Source organism: Neoarius graeffei, chromosome 7 (genome assembly GCF_027579695.1).
Source record: "Neoarius graeffei isolate fNeoGra1 chromosome 7, fNeoGra1.pri, whole genome shotgun sequence".
NCBI classification, from domain to species: Eukaryota; Metazoa; Chordata; class Actinopteri; order Siluriformes; family Ariidae; genus Neoarius; species Neoarius graeffei.
Window position 1 is genome coordinate 78,991,209 of NC_083575.1, and position 22,503 is coordinate 79,013,711.

The 22,503-nt window shown below is 41.0% G+C and overlaps 1 protein-coding gene across 1 annotated transcript in view; it reads right to left on the bottom strand.

The window, feature by feature from the left end:
- Positions 1–22,503, bottom strand: part of aimp1a (aminoacyl tRNA synthetase complex interacting multifunctional protein 1a) — a 100,062-nt gene that overhangs the window by 51,811 nt on the left and 25,748 nt on the right. Inside the window, exons 2-3 of the mRNA XM_060926463.1 lie at positions 19,371–19,504; positions 19,118–19,231 (exon numbers count right to left, since the gene is read on the bottom strand). Of these exons, the coding sequence (XP_060782446.1) occupies positions 19,118–19,231; positions 19,371–19,504 (248 nt within the window). The remainder of the gene's footprint in view (positions 1–19,117; positions 19,232–19,370; positions 19,505–22,503) is intronic.

The window sequence follows — 22,503 nt, forward strand, 5'->3', positions numbered from 1 at the left end:
TCAAAATGAATGCCTTCTGATCGGAAATAAACCAGTGAGTTGCACTTACCTCTAAATGTTTCCTTAGGTTTGACATAGACTGCTTCGACGTGGACAACTTCTTGATGGCCGGCAAACACTGCTTGCATTGGACAGTTAAATTTGAGCCATTTTCAGTGATGTAGATGAAATGCTTCTTAAATTTCCAATGCTTGAAGGCGTCTGACATGACTGCTGCCAGGGCCGTAACCAGGATTTTTCAAATACCGAGGTCAAACATTGCGATACATCTTATTTGCCAAAAAAAAAAAAAATGTCCTAATATGGTGACTTTTCATACATTTTGGAAACGAGTCAAAATCACAAGCCCAACAAGATGAACATGTACATAGGTGAACATGTTTATTTTAACAATTTCAAAACTGCACGATCACAAAAGTATTTTGTGTGTATGTGTGTGCGTGCGTGAGTGAGTGAGTGTGGGTGAGTGAGTGAGAGAGTGTGTGAGAGTGAGTGAGAGTTTGAGTGAGTGATGGAGTGTGAGTGTGTGAGAGTGAGTGAGAGTTAGTGTGAGTGTGTGAGAGTGAGTGATGGAGTGTGAGTGTGTAAGAGTGAGTGAGTGTGAGTGAGTGAGAGTGACAGCGCAATCTAGCCGAGCCTGAATGGACTTCAATTGCTTTTTAAAAAATATATGCCCTTTTCAATAGCAAAATACTAGACGGTTATTGGACAAAACCGACTAAAACGCTCCATTCGGAGACTGAGCCTCACTGGAGATGGGAGTCAATAAGAGGGGCGGGACAAGACTTCCCGAGAGGAGGCTCATCTCCAGCTGGTGATCGGAGGAGGAGCTGTGAACGCGGCTGGGCTCTTCATGATTGACAGAAAGCAGTCAGAGGTGGTACATCATGTTGTAAATAAAATGTGAACATAAGTTTGCTACCCGTTTTCATTTCCGTTCGAAAATACAACCAATGATCAAAACAATAGTGTCTTGTGTTCACGTTAGCCGATAGTCTGGTAAGTTAGCAAAATAGCTCAAGTCTCGTCAGCACCCAATAACTTCATAAACAACAGGTCACGACTGTCCAGCCTTTTCTGATCTGAAACGCACCAAATCAAATCGAGACGAGAGAGAATAAAAGAGTTTGTGCCGCCTGGAAAACGAAAATCCTATCTAGCTAAGTGGCTTCCACTGTTGTTGCTTGAAATGCTAATTAAAATTGCACTGTTAATGATCATAAGCATTCCGGACTGGCAAAATTAACTCCCCTTCTTCCCTCTTTCTTTTTCTCTCACTTGTTGACTTTCCAGAGCTGAGTTTGGTTTGTTTTAGTGTAGTAGAATTCTTCATCTTATGTCAACTTTCAGATTCCACGACTAATTGACAAACTGCCTGGCTGCGGAGTCGGACCTTGATGAGAACACTTCTCAGCTCTTGTGTATCCCGCGGTGCTTAGCTGACTATCGCGAGGCTGCCGAATATGAAATGTTTCCAATGTCGGATATTTCAGCTTCGTTTAAAAATGATTATGGGGACTTTATTTTTAGACAAACAAATGAGAACAGGGCAGGGGCGATTCTAGCATCTGATCTTTGGGGGTGCTTAGCCCCCAGAGCTGACAGAGGCACCTGGCTTGAACTATAGTGTTTCCACGTTTATTCCGCGTTTATTTCCACGTTAGTTCCTCATCGGCGTGGAATCCAGTTAAAAAAAACACCATGTCGTAGCAAGCACTCGCGTGGACAGGCAGCCCAATCAGAGGGGACGCAAGGAGGAGAGGGATTTTACTGGTCATAGAACTGTCACGTAACGGATGAATTCAAGAACACACACACGCCCGCGCACACATTCATTGCGCAGTGCGCAAGGGCACTTATTTTTGAAAATTACGTCCAAAAGCAGTGTTTTGAGGGTGCTGAGCTAGGGGGTGCTGAGCTCGTTTTTGGGGGTGCTTGAGCACCCCCAAAAATAGGCTAAACACGCCCCTGGAACAGGGGGATGCAAGCTGAATTTAGGATTTTCCACCGATCAAAGTCAGAACGATTTTCATCATATATTAATTTCACATTTCTGAGTGAAAAAAAAAAAAAAAACCGTGGGAAAAAAATGCCGAGGACATGAGCTCGGTGTCCTCAATGGTAGTTACGGCCCTGACTGCTGCTTGAGCTGAACTGAACCGCGCGCTTCTTGCTGCTCTAGTGTTCAAGCACAGAAACAGAGTGGCGCTGCTGCTGGCAAACATGATAGGAAAACCCAGGACAGACAAGGAGCCGTGGCGGGAAACGGCAAAATTATGCGCAAAGCAATAAAAATATCCTTGCTCATGTCGCAAAGGTTTTTGTTTTTCAAATGTAACTAAAATTGTAATTCTCAATATTTCCATAAGTAACTGTAACTGAATTACATATTTTCCTGTTGTAACTGTAACGAATTACAGTTACACTTTTTTTGTAATTAAATTACGTAACGTCGTTACATGTAATTCGTTACTCCCCAACACTGTACATTGCTAATGTGGTAAATGACTATTCTAACTGCAAATGTCTGGTTTTTGGTGCAATATCTCCATAGGTGTATAGAGGCCCATTTCCAGCAACTCTCACTCCAGTGTTCTAATGGACAATGTGTTTGCTCATTGCCTCAGAAGGCTAATGGATGATTAGAAAACCCTTGTACAATCATGTTAGCACAGCTGAAAACAGTTGAGCTCTTTAGAGAAGCTATAAAACTGACCTTCCTTTGAGCAGATTGAGTTTCTGGAGCATCACATTTGTGGGGTCGATTAAATGCTCAAAATGGCCAGAAAAATGTCTTGACTATATTTTCTATTCATTTTACAACTTATGGTGGGAAATAAAAGTGTGACTTTTCATGGAAAACACAAAATTGTCTGGGTGACCCCAAACATTTGAACGGTAGCAGAGATGCCAACCTTTCAATAAACAGATCTGTAGTCCGGGGCCGAAGAACCTGTAGTTTTCAGTTGCAAACTGTATGCGCATATATATATATATATATATATATATATATATATATATATATATATATATATATGCACACAATACGATATATTAATAATAATAATAATAATAATAATTATTATTATTATTTGAATTTACATAGCGCCTTTCAAGAAACCCAAGGACGCTTTACAATTATAAACAAAGAAAAAAAAAAAAGGAAAAAAAAATGAATAAATAATAAAAAAAAGTTAAAAGTCCACCAAGTATATTGTAATGTTTTCATGAGTATAGAATGCACAGTGAAAGAATACATTTGTTACTTTGCAAAATAAAAAAAAAAAAGAAGCTTAGACAAGTCAATCCTTATGAAATGTGTTTTATTCACAGATATATTGTCGGACGGCACTATCACGAATTTTGATTGGTCGAGTTCAAACCCGGAAGCGAATATCAACCAATCAGCGACGACGTATCACGAAAGCTTTGAATGATTCCCGCGGATTTCATCCTTCCGAAAATGTGGAACGGACTGAATTTTCTTCGATCATGGCAAAGTTCAACGTACCAAACAAAAATGCGGAACGAACTGATTTTTTTTCCGATCACTGCGAAATTTGTAGTTTCGAATTAACTGGTCGTAGTGGTGCAAAAGTGGCAGAAAATCGTATAAAATACAAAAATTTCGTAGTGGTTGGCATCTCTGCGGTAGTGTACATACGCTGAACTGATTGGTTTTCGAGGCGGTTCATTTGAAAGCGGTTGGCTAAAAACTTCTCTGTAGAACCCTGCCACTCCCTCCTCTCCGGGCTCAAGAAGACAACAAAAGGGCAATAATATAACAACAACCGATCAGAATTCAGATACATTCTGTTGCCAAGTAAAATTGTAACCTTTCAACGTGTCAAAAAAGTTCTAGAGCCCTCGTCCTGTTTTACCGTTAGATCAAATCACATATCAGCTTAAACTAGCATTCTAAAACTAGTTACAGATCCCACAGAAGAGAGCCCACTCCCCCGCCAGCCTCATGGAACACAGTGTTTAAAGTGCATATTCTGGACCAATTTCGTTTTTTTTTTTTATATGAAAGTATGTCCCTTTACACACTCATCCAGAAGGGTAATTTTGCGCAAGGCCATCTGTCTACAGCAGAAAAAAATAAAATAACAAAACGCGTCTGGAAAAATCCCAAGGGAGTCTGGAGCCAGAATCGTGACATTACCTGCGGAAGCGCCAGCAGGCTGCGAGAGCTTTGCACGGTTTCAGTGCACAGCCTGTGTAGACCAAGCGTTCCCATTTCTCTCTCATTGTCCGGTCTTTTGGGAAACGATGAGTACTAATCCCATCAAGATTGGTGTTGCTACACCCTCCTACGATACATCTGTTAACCATTTTAATAATTACGCGATAACGTTGAACAAATTTGCAGAAAACCACCAGGTCGTTTTCTCATAAACAAACCAGCGCTGACGTAGGATTCAGAGGGAGGCGTCCCGCACGCGACGTCACGAAAATCAACGTTTCCCGGGAAATCCAAATGCCAAGTTTTTTCAGAGGCGGACCAATTCGCCTCAAATGGCTTGATTTCAACTGAATTTTTCTGGTATTGCGCAAGGTAAAACAATTGCACAAAATGTGACTGATATTTGACCAAAGTTTAATATAAAATAGGAGAATTATATTGATCTTTCTCCTGAATTTACCCGCGATATGCACTTTAAGGCTCCGTATGGGTTTTACTTCCATTTACAAGGGAAAAGAACACGCACCCTCCCGACAGTCAATGCGTTATTCGCTTGCAAAACACATTTGCAAACTGGTAGAATGAGTTAATCATCACATGCAAGATTTGCAGTTAATCAAGCGAATTGCATATTAGTATTATTATTCATGAATTACTACAGTTCTGAACTTCAAATTTTAAAAGTCTGGACTTTGGAGAGATGATGGATTCTCTTTTGGTGGAACACAACAGAGCAAAAATATTGTGACCCTCTAATGTTGACCTGAAGTTGGCGCCACTGGGTTTATGTCCCCCACCAATGTTCATACCAAACCTCCGCCCTTGCCTACATGTTCTCTCGTTCTAATTGTTGTTACTTTTATCCAAATGACAGCTGGCAATACGTTGCTACTTTGCACTTTTTGTTTCTCAGGTTACTAACCTTCGAAAAACTGGATTGGCAGAATGTTGCCCGTGAAGAAAAGAATGTCTTATTACCCTGTGCCAAGTTCATATTTACTTAAGTGCAATTTTTAAGAGCCATAGATTGTATCTTATTTATTGTTTTTGTTGTGAGTGGTTTTGTTTGATTGTTGTTTTATTTCTTGAGGTTATTTATTTATACAGTTTTTACGTTCCACTGTTGAATTGAATAAGTTGACTTAATTAAAAAGTTTACTGTTCTTTGAAAGGGTGTATTTGCATGATCATTATTTTACTAGTGGCAGAAAACTGTCTTGAAAAGACGTCAACAATAATATCGTTTATCGCAATAATTTCTGAAACAATATATCGTCCAACAAAATTTATCGTGACGGGCCTAATTATGAGTGCCAATTTGCAAATTGTAATTCTGTCATTTCCCATCTCGGCATGTTCAACATACGAACAAAGCACTAGCGTCTGAATCCTCATTTCCCCTCGCTGTACGTACAGACATACAGGGTTCTTCCCCCTGAGAGGGAATGAAATTCCATGACTTTTCCAGGTTACAATCTTATTTTTCCAGGACCTCAGCCAAGAAAAACATGTCCACAGAAATGTTTCTATTTTCTTTATCAACAGCAATAATCATGTGTATCAACAATAATTATCATTCAAAATGCAATTAAAACTTTGAATTATGGAAATTAAAGATTCAAACTATTTCTTTTTCTTGTGAAAATACATATTTTATCAAATTTAGGACATTGTCTTTTGCAGCTGCTATACTGTGGTGTGTGTGTGTGTATATATATATATATATATATATATATATATATATATATATATATATATATATAAATAATGTGTGAACCAACAATCTGCATATCATGTACTACAAATAAGATTTGTAAATAAAAAAAAAAATCATAAAAATAAAAATGTTATCAAATGATAAAAATATAAATTGTAAAGTTGTACATCTGCATAAACATTATCAAACTAAACAGACAATAAAACATAATAGCAACCTCCAGCGCTCGAAACTAACGGTGTCCCGACGTCCCGGGGACCATAAAAAATGTCATCGGGACACAAAATTATCATATCTGGGACAATCCCGGGACAATGGAAAAAAAATAGATCTAGAAAAAAAGTTCTACATTAATATTATTTACAAAGCCGTAACACATACGTAGACATTCACCTAATTTGTCAATTTTAATTTTAAAACGTTAACAGCGAAAAATACATAGTAGCTACACTTTCGATGCACCTGCATCCGTAGGCTACAGAGCAACGCATTCTGTTCTAGAATCTTCGGCCGGAGTCCGCATTATATGGACTTGGAATGGAATTGCTACCGCACACGCTGCGCCGACTCTTGCCAGAACAAAAATGCTTAAGTGGTTGAAGCGGACCGACCGCGGGGAAGAAACTGAAAGCCCAGACATAACGTCTCCGGGACCTTCAGGATCCAAAGTGTCATCGCCTGGTCTGCAGGCAACGCTAGCAACTGAATGAACTTAATGAACACTGTTAGACACGTTATAAAATACAACAGGAATGATGTGGATGATATTGACGGAAGATACCGTTCAACAGAATAAGTGAGTTTTCTTGGTGTCTTTCTAGTTCAGAAAGTTTAGTCAGTCAGCAGCACAACTAGGCTCGGACCTGCCACTATGTTGATGTTGCTAACATTTGCACCCACGTTTCGGCACCGAAAGTTCATAAAATGGATAACGGAAAGTTCATAAAAATGGATAATGGAAAGATCATAAAAATGGATAACGGTCTCATCTCATCTCATTATCTCTAGCCGCTTTATCCTGTTCTACAGGGTCGCAGGCAAGCTGGAGCCTATCCCAGCTGACTACGGGCGAAAGGCGGGGTACACCCTGGACAAGTCGCCAGGTCATCACAGGGCTATGGATAACGGTAATGGTGAAAATTATAAGTTGGCCTTATAAATGCCAACAGATATTCAAGGTATAAGTAGATGAAATGAACATAAAAGGGGTCTTATTTTCAGCTAAAGTGTACTGCAGATGTAGGGAGTTGAAACATTTTCTGAATGAGCTAGTTGGCCCCTTTAAATAAACGGGTATCTATTCATACAGTGAGATCGCCAAAGTTTAATAAACTGAAAATGCAATAACTGTAATTTTGAAGTAGATGATGTATAGGACATGTGTCGCTTGTGTCTTGTGACTTATTGTAAAAATGATATAAAGGGTTCAAAATCGCATAGTTACAAATATGATAATATTAACCACTGGTTATTTCAGAGAGGAAAAAAATGGGGACACTATTGCTTCCATTCGGGACAATACAACACAGAATTCGGGACCACTGGGGGACACAAAGGAAAAAAAAGTTAATTTCGAGCCCTGGCAACCTCGCCCATGTTAGATATGTCAAACGTCTTCACGCATAATGTGCACTGTGCCTTGTGTCTGTCTCCCGGCACTCGCCGCAGCCACTCCCCGTATTCTGGCTTTTGTAGCCATCAATCAGTAAACGAACAATTTCCAGGCATCACAATTAATAAAAATATATATAACTTAAAAAAAAAAACAACAAAAAAAAAACACTACACTAAAACTACCGAAAGCTGATCGCTTATGAGCTAACGCATATTTGCGGGTGTCGTCATTTTGTACAGACCTATAACGCATGCGTCAAATCACAGCATTGCATATTATTATTTTACCAACAGATGGCGTTTGCGTCGCTATAAACATCGAATACCGATGGTTGATCGTCGCTATGATTTTTCTATGAAAACGCGTACGCGCGCGTGTACAGAAACTTTAGATATAACCTACAATAAGGGCATTTTATCATTTTATTTGTTTAAGACCAATTTTCCAGGATTTTCAAGGAATCAATATGAATTTCAAGCACTTTTCCAGGCCTTTAGGGCATATTTTGAAAGTCCAGGTTTTTCCAGGCCGTACGAACCAGCATCGTATTTTTCAGTAAACTGCACTGAATCAGTGACCCTCTCATCAAGCTCCATGCTTATGTTTCAGCTGCATAACTAACTCGGCTAAACCGCACAAAAAAAAAAAAAAAAAAAAAACCTCCTTGGTTCGGTTTTAATTGGAAAAAGCAACAGGATGTGTGAGAGCGTGGAGAAATAAACTCAAAACCCTCTGACGAAGACCGATACACCGAACGCGTCTGATTGCGCAGTGGAGACTTCCTGAGATTGCTAAACACCACTGGTGTGTGGAACAGCCTAGATTTTTGTTCATTATGAGAATTCTTTGTTTATTTAAGCTAACTCCAGGCCCTTCAGAGTGTAGACCGTGCGAGACTTCAGCGACGCCGTGGTGACTCAGATCAGCCTGCTTTATTACAAATAAAGAAAAAAAGAGAGCCGCATGACGCCTGATTTGAGGCCTTTTTAAAAACTTTCCCTTGATCTCTGATTAGGCTTGTATGCTACAATTAACTGATTCAATCAGATAAATAACAAACGACATAATAGAACGAAAAGGGGGGGAAAAACCCCACAAAACAACACGATTCTACATCATTTACAAGCCTTCCAAAAATGAGAGACAAAACGAAGCCTTTTGAAAGAATGTCAAATTGCCCATTTGTTCCCATTTGCCTGCTCTGGAAAGCATTACTTACGTGTGAATGATGAAACGGCGGCTTTTATTTGCACGTTAATGCGAGGCAGGGGCTGAGGGCGGCAGCAGATTTGTTCTGGAGTCACGCAGAGCTGCCGTGGAGCTCTATTAGTTAGCAAGGCAGTGGAATAACTCATCAGAATTTTGCTCTCGGTTTACGAGGACCGCTCATGTTAGCAGATAATCCTTTATTATTCTGTCCACATTCACTGGATATGAGCAATCGTGCGCTCTGATTGGCTACTCTACTACTAGGTTATCAGCTCATATACCGTGAGCAGAGAAAAAGAAAATGGCGGAGCGTGTTGCTGGACCAACCGAGGACGAAATAAAAACTTTATTCAAAAACAAAACCCCCCAAAAATACAAACGCAACAAAATATGGAATAAAAGTATTTGATGGTAAGAACGTATCTTTTGTATTTTTCAATAATTATTAGCGCATTTTTCACAAATTGCTCCTGTCGGTTCGCTGGTTTCTTTACATTCTCAGCGGAAACGATTTTGTCGGACGTTTCGTATAAAAGTTTTTATTTATCGAATTAGCCAAAAATAAAAAATGCTCCGTTTCTCAAAATCCAGTGAATGTGGAGAGAATAAAACAGTTATTCTACTCAATCTCGTCGTACACGACTTATAACCGACTCAGTGCTATGCGTCTCATCGGCTATCAGCTCATGTACAGCGCCTTGAAAAAGTATTCATACCCCTTGAACTTTTTCACATTTTTCCACCTTACAATCACGAACTTAAAACTTTTTTATTGAGATTTTACATGATAGACCAACACAGAGTAGCACATAATTGTGAAGTGAAACGAAAATGATAAATGGTCTTCAAAATTTTAAACAAATAAAAATCTGAAAAATGCGGTGTGCATTAGTATTCAGCCCCCTGTCCTCTGATACCTCTAAATACAATCCAGTGCAATCAATTGCCTTCAGAAGTCATCTAATTAGTTAATAGAGTCCTACTGTGTGTAATTTACTCTCAGCATAAATACACTTGTTCTGTGAAGGCTTCAGTGGTTTGTTAGAGAACACTGAAGAACAAACAGCATCATGAAGACCAAAGAACTCACCAGACAGGTCAGGGATAAAGTTCTGGAGAAGTTTAAAGCAGGGTTAGGTTATAAAAAAATATCCCAAGCTCTGAACATCTCAAGAAGCACTGTTCAATCCATCATTCAAAAATGGAAAAAGTATGGCACAACTGCAAACCTACCAAGACATGGCCGTCCACCTAAACTGACAGAGCGAGCAAGGAGAGCACTGGTCAGAGAAGCAGCCAAGAGGCCCATGATCACTCTGGAGGAGCTGCAGAAATCCACAGCTCAGGTGGGAGAATCTGTGCACAGGACAACTATAAGTCGTACACTCCACAAATCTGGCCTTTTTGGAAGAGTGGCAAGAAGAAAGCCATTGTTGAAAGACAGGCATAAGAAGTCCCGTTTGCAGTTCGCCAGAAGCCATGTAGGGGACACAGCAAACATGTGGAAGAAGGTGCTTTGGTCAGATGAGACCAAAGTTGAACTTTTTGGCCTAAATGCAAAGCGCTGCTATGTGTGGCGGAAAACTAAACACTGCTCATCACCCTGCACACACCATCCCCACTGTGAAACATGGTGGTGGCAGCATCATGCTATGGGGATGCTTTTCTTCAGCGGGGACGGGGAAGCTGGTCAGAGTTGATGGGAAGATGGATGGAGCTAAATACAGGGCAATCCTGGAAGAAAACCTGTTGGAGGCTGCAAAAGACTTGAGACTGGGAAGGAGATTCACCTTCCAGCAAGACAATGACCCTAAACATACAGCCAGAGCTACAATGGAATGGTTTAGATCAAAGAATATTCATGTGTTAGAATGGCCCAGTCAAAGTTCAGACCTAAATCCCATTGAGCATCTGTGGCAAGACTTGAAAATTGATGTTCACAGACGCTCTCCATCCAATCTGACTGAGCTTGAGCTATTTTGCAAAGAAGAATGGGCAAAAATTTCAGTGTCTAGATGTGCAAAGCTGGTAGAGACATACCACAAAAGACTTGCAGCTGTAATTGCAGCAAAAGGTGGCTCTACAAAGTATTGACGCAGGGGGGCTGAATACTAATGCACGTCACATTTTTCAGATTTTTATTTGTTTAAATTTTTGAAGACCATTTATCATTTTCGTTTCACTTCGCAATTATGTGCTACTCTGTGTTGGTCTATCACATAAAATCTCAATAAAAAACTTTTAAGTTCATGGTTGTAAGGTGGAGAAATGTGAAAAAATTCAAGGGGTAGGAATACTTTTGCAAGGCACTGTATGACTCGATTTTGTGGAGTAACTGTTAAATAGTGTACAGTGATGCCCCAAAATGGGGAGTTACGCCCTTTGTTTCCAGGTGAGGCCGAGACTTTTTTCGAAGTACCTTCGTAAGTCTGGCTCCAGTGCATCATCGAGCCATGATTTCTGATCCCACAAAAAAAAAAAATCCTGAACACAAAAATGATCCCGTCTAACAGTCTAATGTCACGATTCAGTACGACACAGCTCAGCCTTTTCTTTTCACGTTTTCATCACTGATTTTCTTTGAATTAGCTTAACACAGACTTTAACATGAGCTTTTCAAACTGCAGTAAAAATCAACCGTGGTTTTAATGAGGATTAAAATTTGAACCCATAATACAGGACCAACCCACTGGGAATTTTACCGTGAAACCAGAAACCGTTTCATTCCTAGTAGATATACCGAGTCATTATGACTTGCCAGCGCAGTAATGGCGGCGCTGCTAGATGGCGGAACATTAATCGGTCGTTGGATTGGTTTATGGGTTGCGCTGATGCCAGCAGCATCTTCCATGTTCGATGATAGCTGGTAACTTCAGGGATGAGAATGAAAAATATTAAAAAAGTCTGGAAAAAGCCAGGGGTTTGGGGGCCGTAGGCACCCAGGGGCAGAGCCCCAGTGGGGGCGGGAACTAATGATTTTTGGCTATTTTTTTTACCCCCAAAACCATTCATTTTATCAGCAAAAAGTTGCAATTTATTTGGAAATAAATTCCCCTTCTTGGTGGACTACCAGGTGAAAATGATCAATATGGTACAAGAGACTTGTTTTTAATCAATTCACATTTGATGATTTCAAAAAAATCAATGCACCGTTTAATATAAACGAGCTCTACAGTATTATATTTCTGCATTTTTGCTGTTCATGTCTTTGAATACTTTAATCCTTTACAATGAAGTGCAAACCAGAAAAAAGTTCTATCATATAATTCTCTTAAGCTTTCTTCTGATGTTATCATGGTAGCAGGAGGTCTTGCATATTAAGCAGGCAACATTCAACATCACTTATCACTTCCCTTTCAACTGTTGTGTGTACTAACTAGGTTTTATCTGGACAGGATGTTGTGTAATGTAATACAGATACCATATGGTCAATGTGAAGATCAAGATGGTGATTTTGAATTAAAGAACAGGCATGTACAATGGGCATTACATATTGGCATTTTTTTTTTTAAATCAAAAACTATAAGTTCATCTCGGCCTAAAAAATTTGGGCAGACGCTCCCGCGCGGCACATGCCAGCAATCCCCCCCCGTCCCCCTATGAAATGAGAAATAAGTAGGAGAGTTATACATGGTATCATACCTAAAATTATATCAGAAATATAGATATGATACTATGATTCTCCCCAACATGCTACATTAGATAAGCTAACCCCATTTATAAAAAGATACACACTTGTATGACATGTATTTGATTATATATAAAACACACACCATGGCATTGATTCGTGCGATATACTAGTGCATCTCAAAAAATTAGAATATTGTGAAAAAGTTCAATATTTTCCATCAGTTATTTAAGAAAGTGAAAATGTTATATATTATAGACTCATTACACAAACTAAAATGTTTCAAGCATTTTTCTATTTTAATCAGTATGGCATACAGTACAAAAACAAACAAAAAAAACCTCAAAATATTAGAATATTTCATTTCGAGTTTGAGTAAAACAGTATGAACACAGTGCATCTCTCGGTCTAGTTCAGTACACACAACCACAATCATGGGGAAGACTGCTGACTTGACTGTTGTGCAGAAGATGATCACTGATGCCTTCCACAAGGAGGGTAAGCCACAAAAGGTCATTGCTGAAAAGGGTGGCTGGAAAAGGTGCACAAGCAACAGGGATGGCCGCAGTCTTGAGGGGATTGTCAAGAAAAGTTGATTCAAGAACTTGGGAGAGCTTCACAAGGAGTGGACTGAGGCTGGTGTCAGTGTATCAAGACCCATCACGAACAGACATCTTCAAGAAAGGGGATACAACTGTCGCATTCCTAATATCAAGCTACTCCTGAGCCAGAGACAATGTCAGAAGTGTCTTATCTGGGCTAAGGAGAGAAAGAAATGGACTGTTGCTCAGTGGTCCAAAGTCCTCTTTTCAGATGAAAGTACATTTTGCATTTAACTTGGAAATCACGGTTCTAGAGTCTGGAGGAAGAGTGGAGAGGCACAGAATCCAAGGTGTTTGAAGCCCAGTGTGAAGTTTCCACAGTCTGTGATGATTTGTGGTGCCATGTCATCTGCTGGTGTTGGTCCACTGTATTTTATCAAGTCCAAAGTCAACACAGCCATCTACCAGGAGATTTTAGAGCACTTCATGCTTCCATCTGCTGACAAGCTTTTTGGAGATGCTAATTTCCTTTTCCAGCAGGACTTAGCACCTACCCACAGTGCCAAAACTACTACCAAATGGTTTGCTGACCATGATATTACTGTGCTTGATTGGCCAGCCAACTTGCCTGACCTGAACCCCATAGAGAATCTATGGGGTATTGTCAAGAGGAAGATGAGAAACACCCGACCCAAAAATACAGATACGCTGAAGGCCACTATCAAAGCAACCTGGGCTTCAATAACACCTCAGCAGTGCCACAGACTGATCACCTCCATGCCACGCCGCACTGATACAGTAATTCATGGTAAAGGAGCCCCAACCAAGTATTGAGTGTATAAATGAATATACTTTTCAGAAGTTGGACATTTCTGTATTGTAAATCCTTTTTTTATTGATCTTAGGGAATATTCTAATAATTTGAGATACTGGATTTCTGATTTTCATGAGCTATAAGCCATAATCATCAAAATTAAAACAAAAAAGGCTTTAAATATTTCACTTTACATGTAATGAATATAGAATATATGAAAGTTTACCTTTTTGAATTAATTTATGAAAAAAAGGAACTTTTTCATGGTATTCTAATTTTTTGAGATGCACTAGTACATTATAAATAATATAATGAATCATTGAACAGGCAAAATAATTTTCGACCTACCTTTGTGTTTTTTGGTGTATATGTGAAGTTCGATAGTCCTTGCTCCTCTACTAGCACAGTTTATCATGTCCAAACACAATGAGCAAAGTACTTTTCCTGGGACGTCTATTTTCCGTATGTGATCACCGAGCTTCGTTGTGACAGTCTGCTTGTCGATCTCGACATTCAGCGTTCTTTCTAACCAAGCCCATCGAAAATAGTTCTTCATTCCTGCACCTTTATCAATCTCCCTCGCTCGATCCTCTTCTTTCTTATCTAGGACTTTTGCCATTGTCGAGATGTGAAAATATCCCGCCTGAATACGTCTTTCCGATGTTACCAATGCGTATCGTCAAACAGTGTGCACGGTCAGTGAACGGCGATTGCAAGCCACGTGTGGAGAGCATGCGTACTTGTGTTTATACACTGCACGCGATGGGATTTCCCGAAAATTCTACTGCAAATAAGTCGAACACTGTCGCAAAAGTGAATGTTAATTACAACACGTCAAAAGACTCGTGTGTGTTAACCCGGAGCCCACCAAGAATCAAGACGTTATAAGGTGACCACAGATCGTTAACCATTACACCCCCCCCTGAAAATTTCTCAACGGATTTACATCGATCTCAAAAACGATCATTTTGGTCTGAAAAAGTCGGAAATCCGCCGATTGGCGGAAAATTCTCATCCCTGTAACTTACAGTAACAGGACGCTGAGTTACTATTCACGAAGTGACGCAAAGAAGGCGGTGTTTACAATTAACTTCAGCCATGAGAATATAGACAATTTTAACAGCAAACGAGAACTAGATAGATACGGTGAATGAAGTCACAGTGATTTGCATTAGCTCTTACAAACCAGGACGTCTGGTCACCGTACCCTATAGATCTAGACCGGTAAGAGATGGAGAACAAGATCAGCTGTGAGCTACTGCTCACTTACGTATCCCCCGATCTCGCTTATATCAGAATGCAAGCAATCGAAGGAATAGGACACTTATTATGAATGTTGACTTCAACAAATAATTAACCCTGAAACAAGTAAGTAAAGAGCAGTGTCTCTCCCCGGGGATTTCAAATAGCATCCTGGTAAACTCTCATTTTGAAATAGCGTCAAAATCCACCCTAGATGTTTTCATGGATGCAAACGGCGCGCCTTTTGGCGGATGCTGCCTTTTTCACGGCTGTCCGGGGGACTTGGGTGAATCGCGCAGAGCCGATGAGGTTGTTTTTTTTTTTTTGGGGGGGGGGGGGGGGGGGTGTTGGAGTGTCTGATTATAATTTCATCAAAGTAAATTCTGTATTAAAATTACTAAATAAGCAAATGCAGTTACAGTCTATGAAACATAGGAAGTATGAGAAGAAAACAGTAAATCAGAAAGCTGTGCACGTAAAGCCAATTGGCTGCGCGCCATTATCTGCTGCTGGCTGCACTTCACTGCACGCACAAGGATTTCCATCAGTCCAACGCAAGTTACGCAAGTTACGCAATTGGCTTTACGTGCACAGCTTTCTGATTTACTGTTTTCTTCTCATACTTATACTTGAACTTCCTGTTTCATGGACTGTAACGGCATTCGCTTATTTAGTAATTTTAATACAGAATTTACTTTGATGAAATTATAATCAGATACTCCAACGCCCCCCCCCCCCAAAAAAAAACAACAACAACAACAACAAAAAAAAACCTCATCGGATCTGCACGATTCACACAAGTCCCCCAGACAGCCGTGAAAAAGGCGGCATCCGCCAAAAGGCGCGCCGTTTGCATCTATGATGTTTTGTAAATGCATTCAGTCGGTAAACAGCAAGTTGATCTGCGACAGACCTGAAAACGGTATACACGGTATAGAACCCCAAGCTGAAGTTTGGTACCAAGTGGCTATGATTTGTGGTTGCTGACAAAAAAAGGGTGTTTCGGATGGACGGAGATACAGATGGACGGACGGACAGAGGTAAATAAACCAGTATACCCCCCTCCTTCAGAGTGGGGATATTATATCCCGTTTTTCATAGATCGTTCCGGTTCGGTGATCCAGATCAGCACCAAAAGTCAGAGCAACCTAATTCAGCCCAGAGGTATTCTTCATATGAAATTTGGTGATGATTGGTTGAAAACTGAGGGAGAAATAGCGTCCTAAGGTCTTATGGTTGATGGTAGGCAGATATTTACCATTATCAACTTATAGGAAGTGCCATATCGGCTTTCATTTGGCACCATGATCTTTGACCTTGAAAGGTCAAACTGAAGGTCATGGGTTTTCAAAGAGCTATAATGTTAAAATGGTTGATGATAGCTAGATGTTTATCATTATCAACATATAAGAAGTCTCTTTTTTTTTTCGTTTCCGGGTGAGAGTACGTCGTGCGCGTTCTGGCTGCCGCTTCTCACCGGAGCTCTTATTTTATTTTTTCTCTTTCTTGTGTGTTTGTGTAGTTTGGTGTTTGAGTGTTTTGTCCGCCGGTTGTGGTGAAGCTCCGGACCCAGTTTGGGGCGTCAGTTCCCTCCAGGCCTTGGTTCGCTGTGTGTGATGCCTGCACTCCCAGCTATGGACTGCAGTGAGCTCGTTGCTCAATTTACATCGTGGTTGTCCAGCGCTCTGTACTTTAACGCTTGGCATGATGTTCCGAGCGATGTTGCTCGGTGGCGTCGCGGCGGCTGTGCAGGCGGTTTGGGACACACCAGCGCTCTGCGTGGCGGAGCTTCTCTGCTCGCTGTGTGGATCCACGGCGTGGTGTTCGAGTGATGTTGCTGACGGCGTCACGGCGGTGGTGCTGGAGATGTGGGACTTGTTTTTGTGCGCCTTTTGGTGGGACTGTGGCTGCTACACCACGGGAATTACATCCTGACCCATACTTGGTGGACTTTTTACTTTTATTTATTTATTTATTTATTTATTTTTTCTTTCCTTGTCTATAATTATAAAGCGTCCTTGGGTTTTTTGAAAGGCGCTATATAAATTTAACTTATAATAATAATAATAATAATTATATATGGGCTTTCAGTTGCTGCCATGACCTTTGACCTTGAATGACACTGAAATGTCAAACTCAAGGTCATGCATTTTCATAGGACTGTAACCTGACAGCTGATGATTGAGAAATATTACCATTATCAACGTACAGGTATAAAGCAAGTGCTGCCGGGCGAGGTTTGTTTTTCCTGAATCAGCCGCTCATCCATCAGTGATAACCAATAAAATACGCAAAAATATATCTTTTCCCAAAGCCCCTGAGGGTTTGATCCAGGCCTTGGAAGAATTACAGTATAAAAAAGGAATTTCCTCAGAAGGTCATACAGTGGTGCTTGAAAGTTTGTGAACCCTTTAGAATTTTCTATATTTCTGCATAAATATGACCTAAAACATCATAAGATTTTCACACAAGTCCTAAAAGTTGATAAAGAGAACCCAGTTAAACAAATGAGACAAAAATATTATACTTGGTCATTTATTTATTGAGGAAAATGATCCAATATTACGTATCTGTGAGTGGCAAAAGTATGTGAACCTTTGCTTTCAGTATCTGGTGTGACCCCCTTGTGCAGCAATAACTGCAACTAAACGTTTCCGGTAACTGTTGATCAGTCCTGCACACCGGCTTGGAGGAATTTTAGCCCATTCCTCCATACAGAACAACTTCAACTCTGGGATGTTGGTGGGTTTCCTCACATGAACTGCTCACTTCAGGTCCTTCCACAACAGTTCGATTGGATTAAGGTCAGGACTTTGACTTGGCCATTCCAAAACATTCACTTTATTCTTCTTTAACCATTCTTTGGTAGAACAACTTGTGTGCTTAGGGTCGTTGTCTTGTTGCATGACCCACCTTCTCTTGAGATTCAGTTCATGGACAGATGTCCTGACATTTTCCTTTAGAATTCGCTGGTATAATTCAGAATTCATTGTTCCATCAATGATGGCAAGCCGTCCTGGCCCAGATGCAGCAAAACAGGCCCAAACCATGATACTACCACCACCATGTTTCACAGATGGGATAAGGTTCTTATGCTGGAATGCAGTGATTTCCTTTCTCCAAACATAACGCTCCACATTTAAACCAAAAGATCTATTTTGGTCTCATCCATCCACAAAACATTTTTCCAATAGCCTTCTGGCTTGTCCACGTGATCTTTAGCAAACTGCAGACGAGCAGCAATGTTCTTTTTGGAGAGCAGTGGCTTTCTCCTTGCAACCCTGCCATGCACACCACTGTTGTTCAGTGTTCTCCTGATGGTGGACTCATGAACATTAACATTAGCCAATGTGAGAGAGGCCTTCAGTTACTTAGAAGTTACCCTGGGGTCGTTTGTGATCTCGCCAACTATTACACGCCTTGCTTTTCGAGTGATCTTTGTTGGTCGACCACTCCTGGGGAGGGTAACAACAGTCTTGAATTTCCTCCATTTGTACACAATCTGTCTGACTGTGGATTGGTGGAGTCCAAACTCTTTAGAGATGGTTTTGTAACCTTTGCCAGCCTGATGAGCATCAACAACGCTTTTTCTGAGGTCCTCAGAAATCTCCTTTGTTCGTGCCATGATACACTTCCACAAACATGTGTTGTGAAGATCAGACTTTGATAGATCCCTGTTCTGTAAATAAAATAGGGTGCCCACTCACACCTGATTGTCAACCCACTGATTGAAAACACCTGACTCTAATTTCACCTTCAAATTAACTGCTAATCCTAGAGGTTCACATACTTTTGCCACTCACAGATATGTAATATTGGATCATTTTCCTCAATAAATAAACGAGCAAGTATAATATTTTTGTCTCATTTGTTTAACTCGGTTCTCTTTATCTACTTTTAGGACTTGCGTGAAAATCTGATGATGTTTTGGGTCATATTTATGCAGAAATATAGAAAATTCTAAAGGGTTCACAAACTTTCAAGCACCACTGTATGTACAGTTAACAGGTTCTTATCTCCTTAATAGGGTTCATAAAAACGTGATGCAAATCTGCTCTGGAAACGAAGGGTTTCCCCTCAGCAAGACGTTCAAGTGTTGATCTGGTATTTTATTTCTAGGCTTTAAGGTTACGGATTTGTTCGTTCGTTCGTTCGTTCATTTACCTCCTCTCCTTCTTTCCTTCTCGAGGAGTTGCCTCTTCAGGTCTTCAATCTCCTTTTTCAGCTTGGCGTTCTCCACCATCAGCTTCTTCTCCTCTCTCACGGTGGCCTGCACCACTTCATCCAAATAAAACGCAGATGAAAGGAAAAAAAAAAAAGGGACAGTCATGACAACACAGACACATGCTTATGAGTTTCAGCCCGGCCATCTGGTGTGTATGTGTGTGAGGGTCAATCAGATGGCTTTTCCACTCACTGGCCTTTTCTTTCAGCAGATGGACCTGCTGTTTGAGGTAATCGATGATCTGATCCGCCTCGGCTGCCCTCTGCTCCAGTCTCACCAGCGAAGGGGTGTGGCCTGACATCCTGAACAAGGAGCGTGCCAAGTACCTGGAAATACAAAAACGACCAAGCCAATGGGGAATGATCAAGCTTTCTGAACGTCACTTGGTTGGGAAGTGAGATAAAATTGAAGAACCAGGGTTTTTATGGGTGCGTATCTGAGCCGTGCAAAAGTAACAACCCACGCCAGCTGTCCAAACACTGAATCAGCATCTCTCGCGCGCACACACCTGAAATCTCCATTGTTACAGGATAAAGCAGCCAATGCAGGCTTGAAGAGCTGCGGATTCAGAACGGCAGCTGCATGTGAAAACCCGACCGCCTTAACAAGTTCCAGGACAGTTGCCATCGAACCCGATTCTGCGGCGACGAAGCAAACCATATGCCACTGAAACTAAAACATGCTGCCCATCTTCTTGTACTCGGCTGTCGTTTGCGGGCAGAGACATTAAAACGCTGCTGCTGTTTTGACTTCGCAGCGAATGTGTGTGAGGTTAAGATGCTTTCCGAGCTTCAAAGGCTCACGGACGTTTGAATCGCACTCAACTGAAAAAGGCCTCGAGTAACAAGGACATAACTTTGGCAAGATGTCATCTCGAAAAGAATGGGGGGGGGAGGGGAAGAGAGGAAAGAAAAAAAAGGTCTGGGAGGAAATCAGGGGATTTTTTTTTTTTTTGCTGTCTTTTACAAGGCCCAGGAAGGGAGAAGAAAACATCTTAACGCATAGTACAGGGTGGTGCTTCAAAACAACAGCTGGCGCTGGATGGAAATTAAAAACACAAAAAAGGGCTGGAGTTGATAATGCGCACGGATCAAAGTCTTTTCCCGAAAGCCCTTGAATCGATTTAAGTGGGGCCCACAGTGGAAGAATTTTACAAGCGCCACAGTTTTGGTTCGGTTTGGTTTTCATAACTCTTGGAACAGACCCTCGCGCCGCTGGCTCCAAAAGCCTCCGACCTCGACCCTCATCACTAGGGATCGACCGATATGTTTTTTTCAGGGCCGATACCGATAATTATGGAATTGGGATGCCGATAACCGATATGTGCAACCGATAAATGTCTCATCTCTCATTATCTCTAGCCGCTTTATCCTTCTACAGGGTCGCAGGCGAGCTGGAGCCTATCCCAGCTGACTACGGGCGAAAGGCGGGGTACACCCTGGACAAGTCGCCAGGTCATCACAGGGCTGACACATAGACACAGACAACCATTCACACTCACATTCACACCTACGGTCAATTTAGAGTCACCGGTTAACCTAACCTGCATGTCTTTGGACTGTGGGGGAAACCGGAGCACCCGGAGGAAACCCACACGGACACGGGGAGAACATGCAAACTCCACACAGAAAGGCCCTCGCCGGCCCCGGGGCTCGAACCCAGACCTTCTTGCTGTGAGGCGACAGCGCTAACCACTACACCACCGTGCCGCCACCGATAAATGTAAACATTATAATTCACATGAAATTAAACATAGCACACACTGACACAGACCTTCATATCCATGAAATGTATGTTTAATTGTAAAATTGAACATGAAATTTTGTGCAGGGAGATGCCAGCAGCATTTGTACAATAAAGTCAAACATTAGTTAGAATAAAATGAGAAATAAAATAATAATAAAATAATAAATCACTCCCTACTATATTACAGCTCACCATTTTCAGTGGAAAATAAATGAAAATACACTCTGGATTCTTTTACACTAAGAACTAAGTAAGACTTACCAACTTCAAGTAGTTTTTAAATAACAAATCAAGTGTAGGGAGCTGCCTGCAGCATTTTTTAAAAAGTAAAATCAAACATACAGTAAAGTAGGCTATCACTCCCTATTAGGAGCGGCTGCTCCTTTAAGAGTATATCGCTTTCCGAATCAGAAGCGCTAGCGAGGAGAATCACTTGCGCAAGAATTATAAATACTAGTCACACCTGGCTTGTTTAAATGTTCAAACAGCGCTTTATAAAGTTACCTAACATATACAAGTGCAGTGCGCTTTTTGAGCACGAGTCACGTCATGAAGTTTACTCATCACCATAATGAATAGCCAGTAGGCTTGCGCTAGCCTACAGAACACAAACACTACGTTTTATTTGGTCTTCCCTTGACCACCTCTCTGTATGGCTGTCATTCTACTGTTCGAGTAGAACTACTGACACATTCACAACGTTTCCAGACGGGGATTTAAAAATGACTGCAGCCTACGTTATGCTGTTTCAGCGAGACTAGTTGGTTGTAGGCTAATTCAAGTGCTTCCTTCCGTAAGCTAAGTTTGCCTGGCTACACAGATGCAAATGGACAATTTTAACGAGTAGTAGATGAAGAATGTAAACATATAATGATGTTGTGCTTTTGCAACTTGTGTGTTTGTGACTTATTGCGGCAAAAGCAGCGTGTCCTTACCTTGATACGGGCGCCTTGAAACAGTTCAGAGTGTTTAGCTGCGCGTGTCGATTGGCTATATCTCTTGTGCCAAACAAATCAGATGTTGTGTTGGGCGGGACCGTGCTCTTGAACTCAGAAAGGCAGGAAAGGACGTGCAGTGACCGTCGCGTTAGGAACGAAATGGCTGCAAAAAGGCATGTTATCGGCATATCGGTGGAAATTATGGCCGATACCGATAACCCTAAAAATGCAGAATATCGGCCCGATATATCGGCCAGGCCGATTATCGGTTGACCCCTACTCATCACGGCCGACTCACCGGCTTACGTTGGACCAACAACCTACAGTAACATCCCATCAAGAATCAGGATCACGACCACCAACCTCAAGTTTAAACAGCTTGAACACTTCCTGCAACTAATATGCTAAATACTGACTACAAACTTCACGTACTATGTGGCACAACTTGTAAAAACGTTTGAACTACGTGAATTTTTTGTTTGGTTGTTTATGTATTATTTTTACAGGAATCTTTTGATCAAAACACTTAGAAATCAACATTATTCTTAAAGGAGAACTGAAGGCAGATTTATCATCAAAATTCTATTTCGCTCATGTTATTAAATATAAGAATTAGTGCTGTCAAAGTTAACGCGATAATA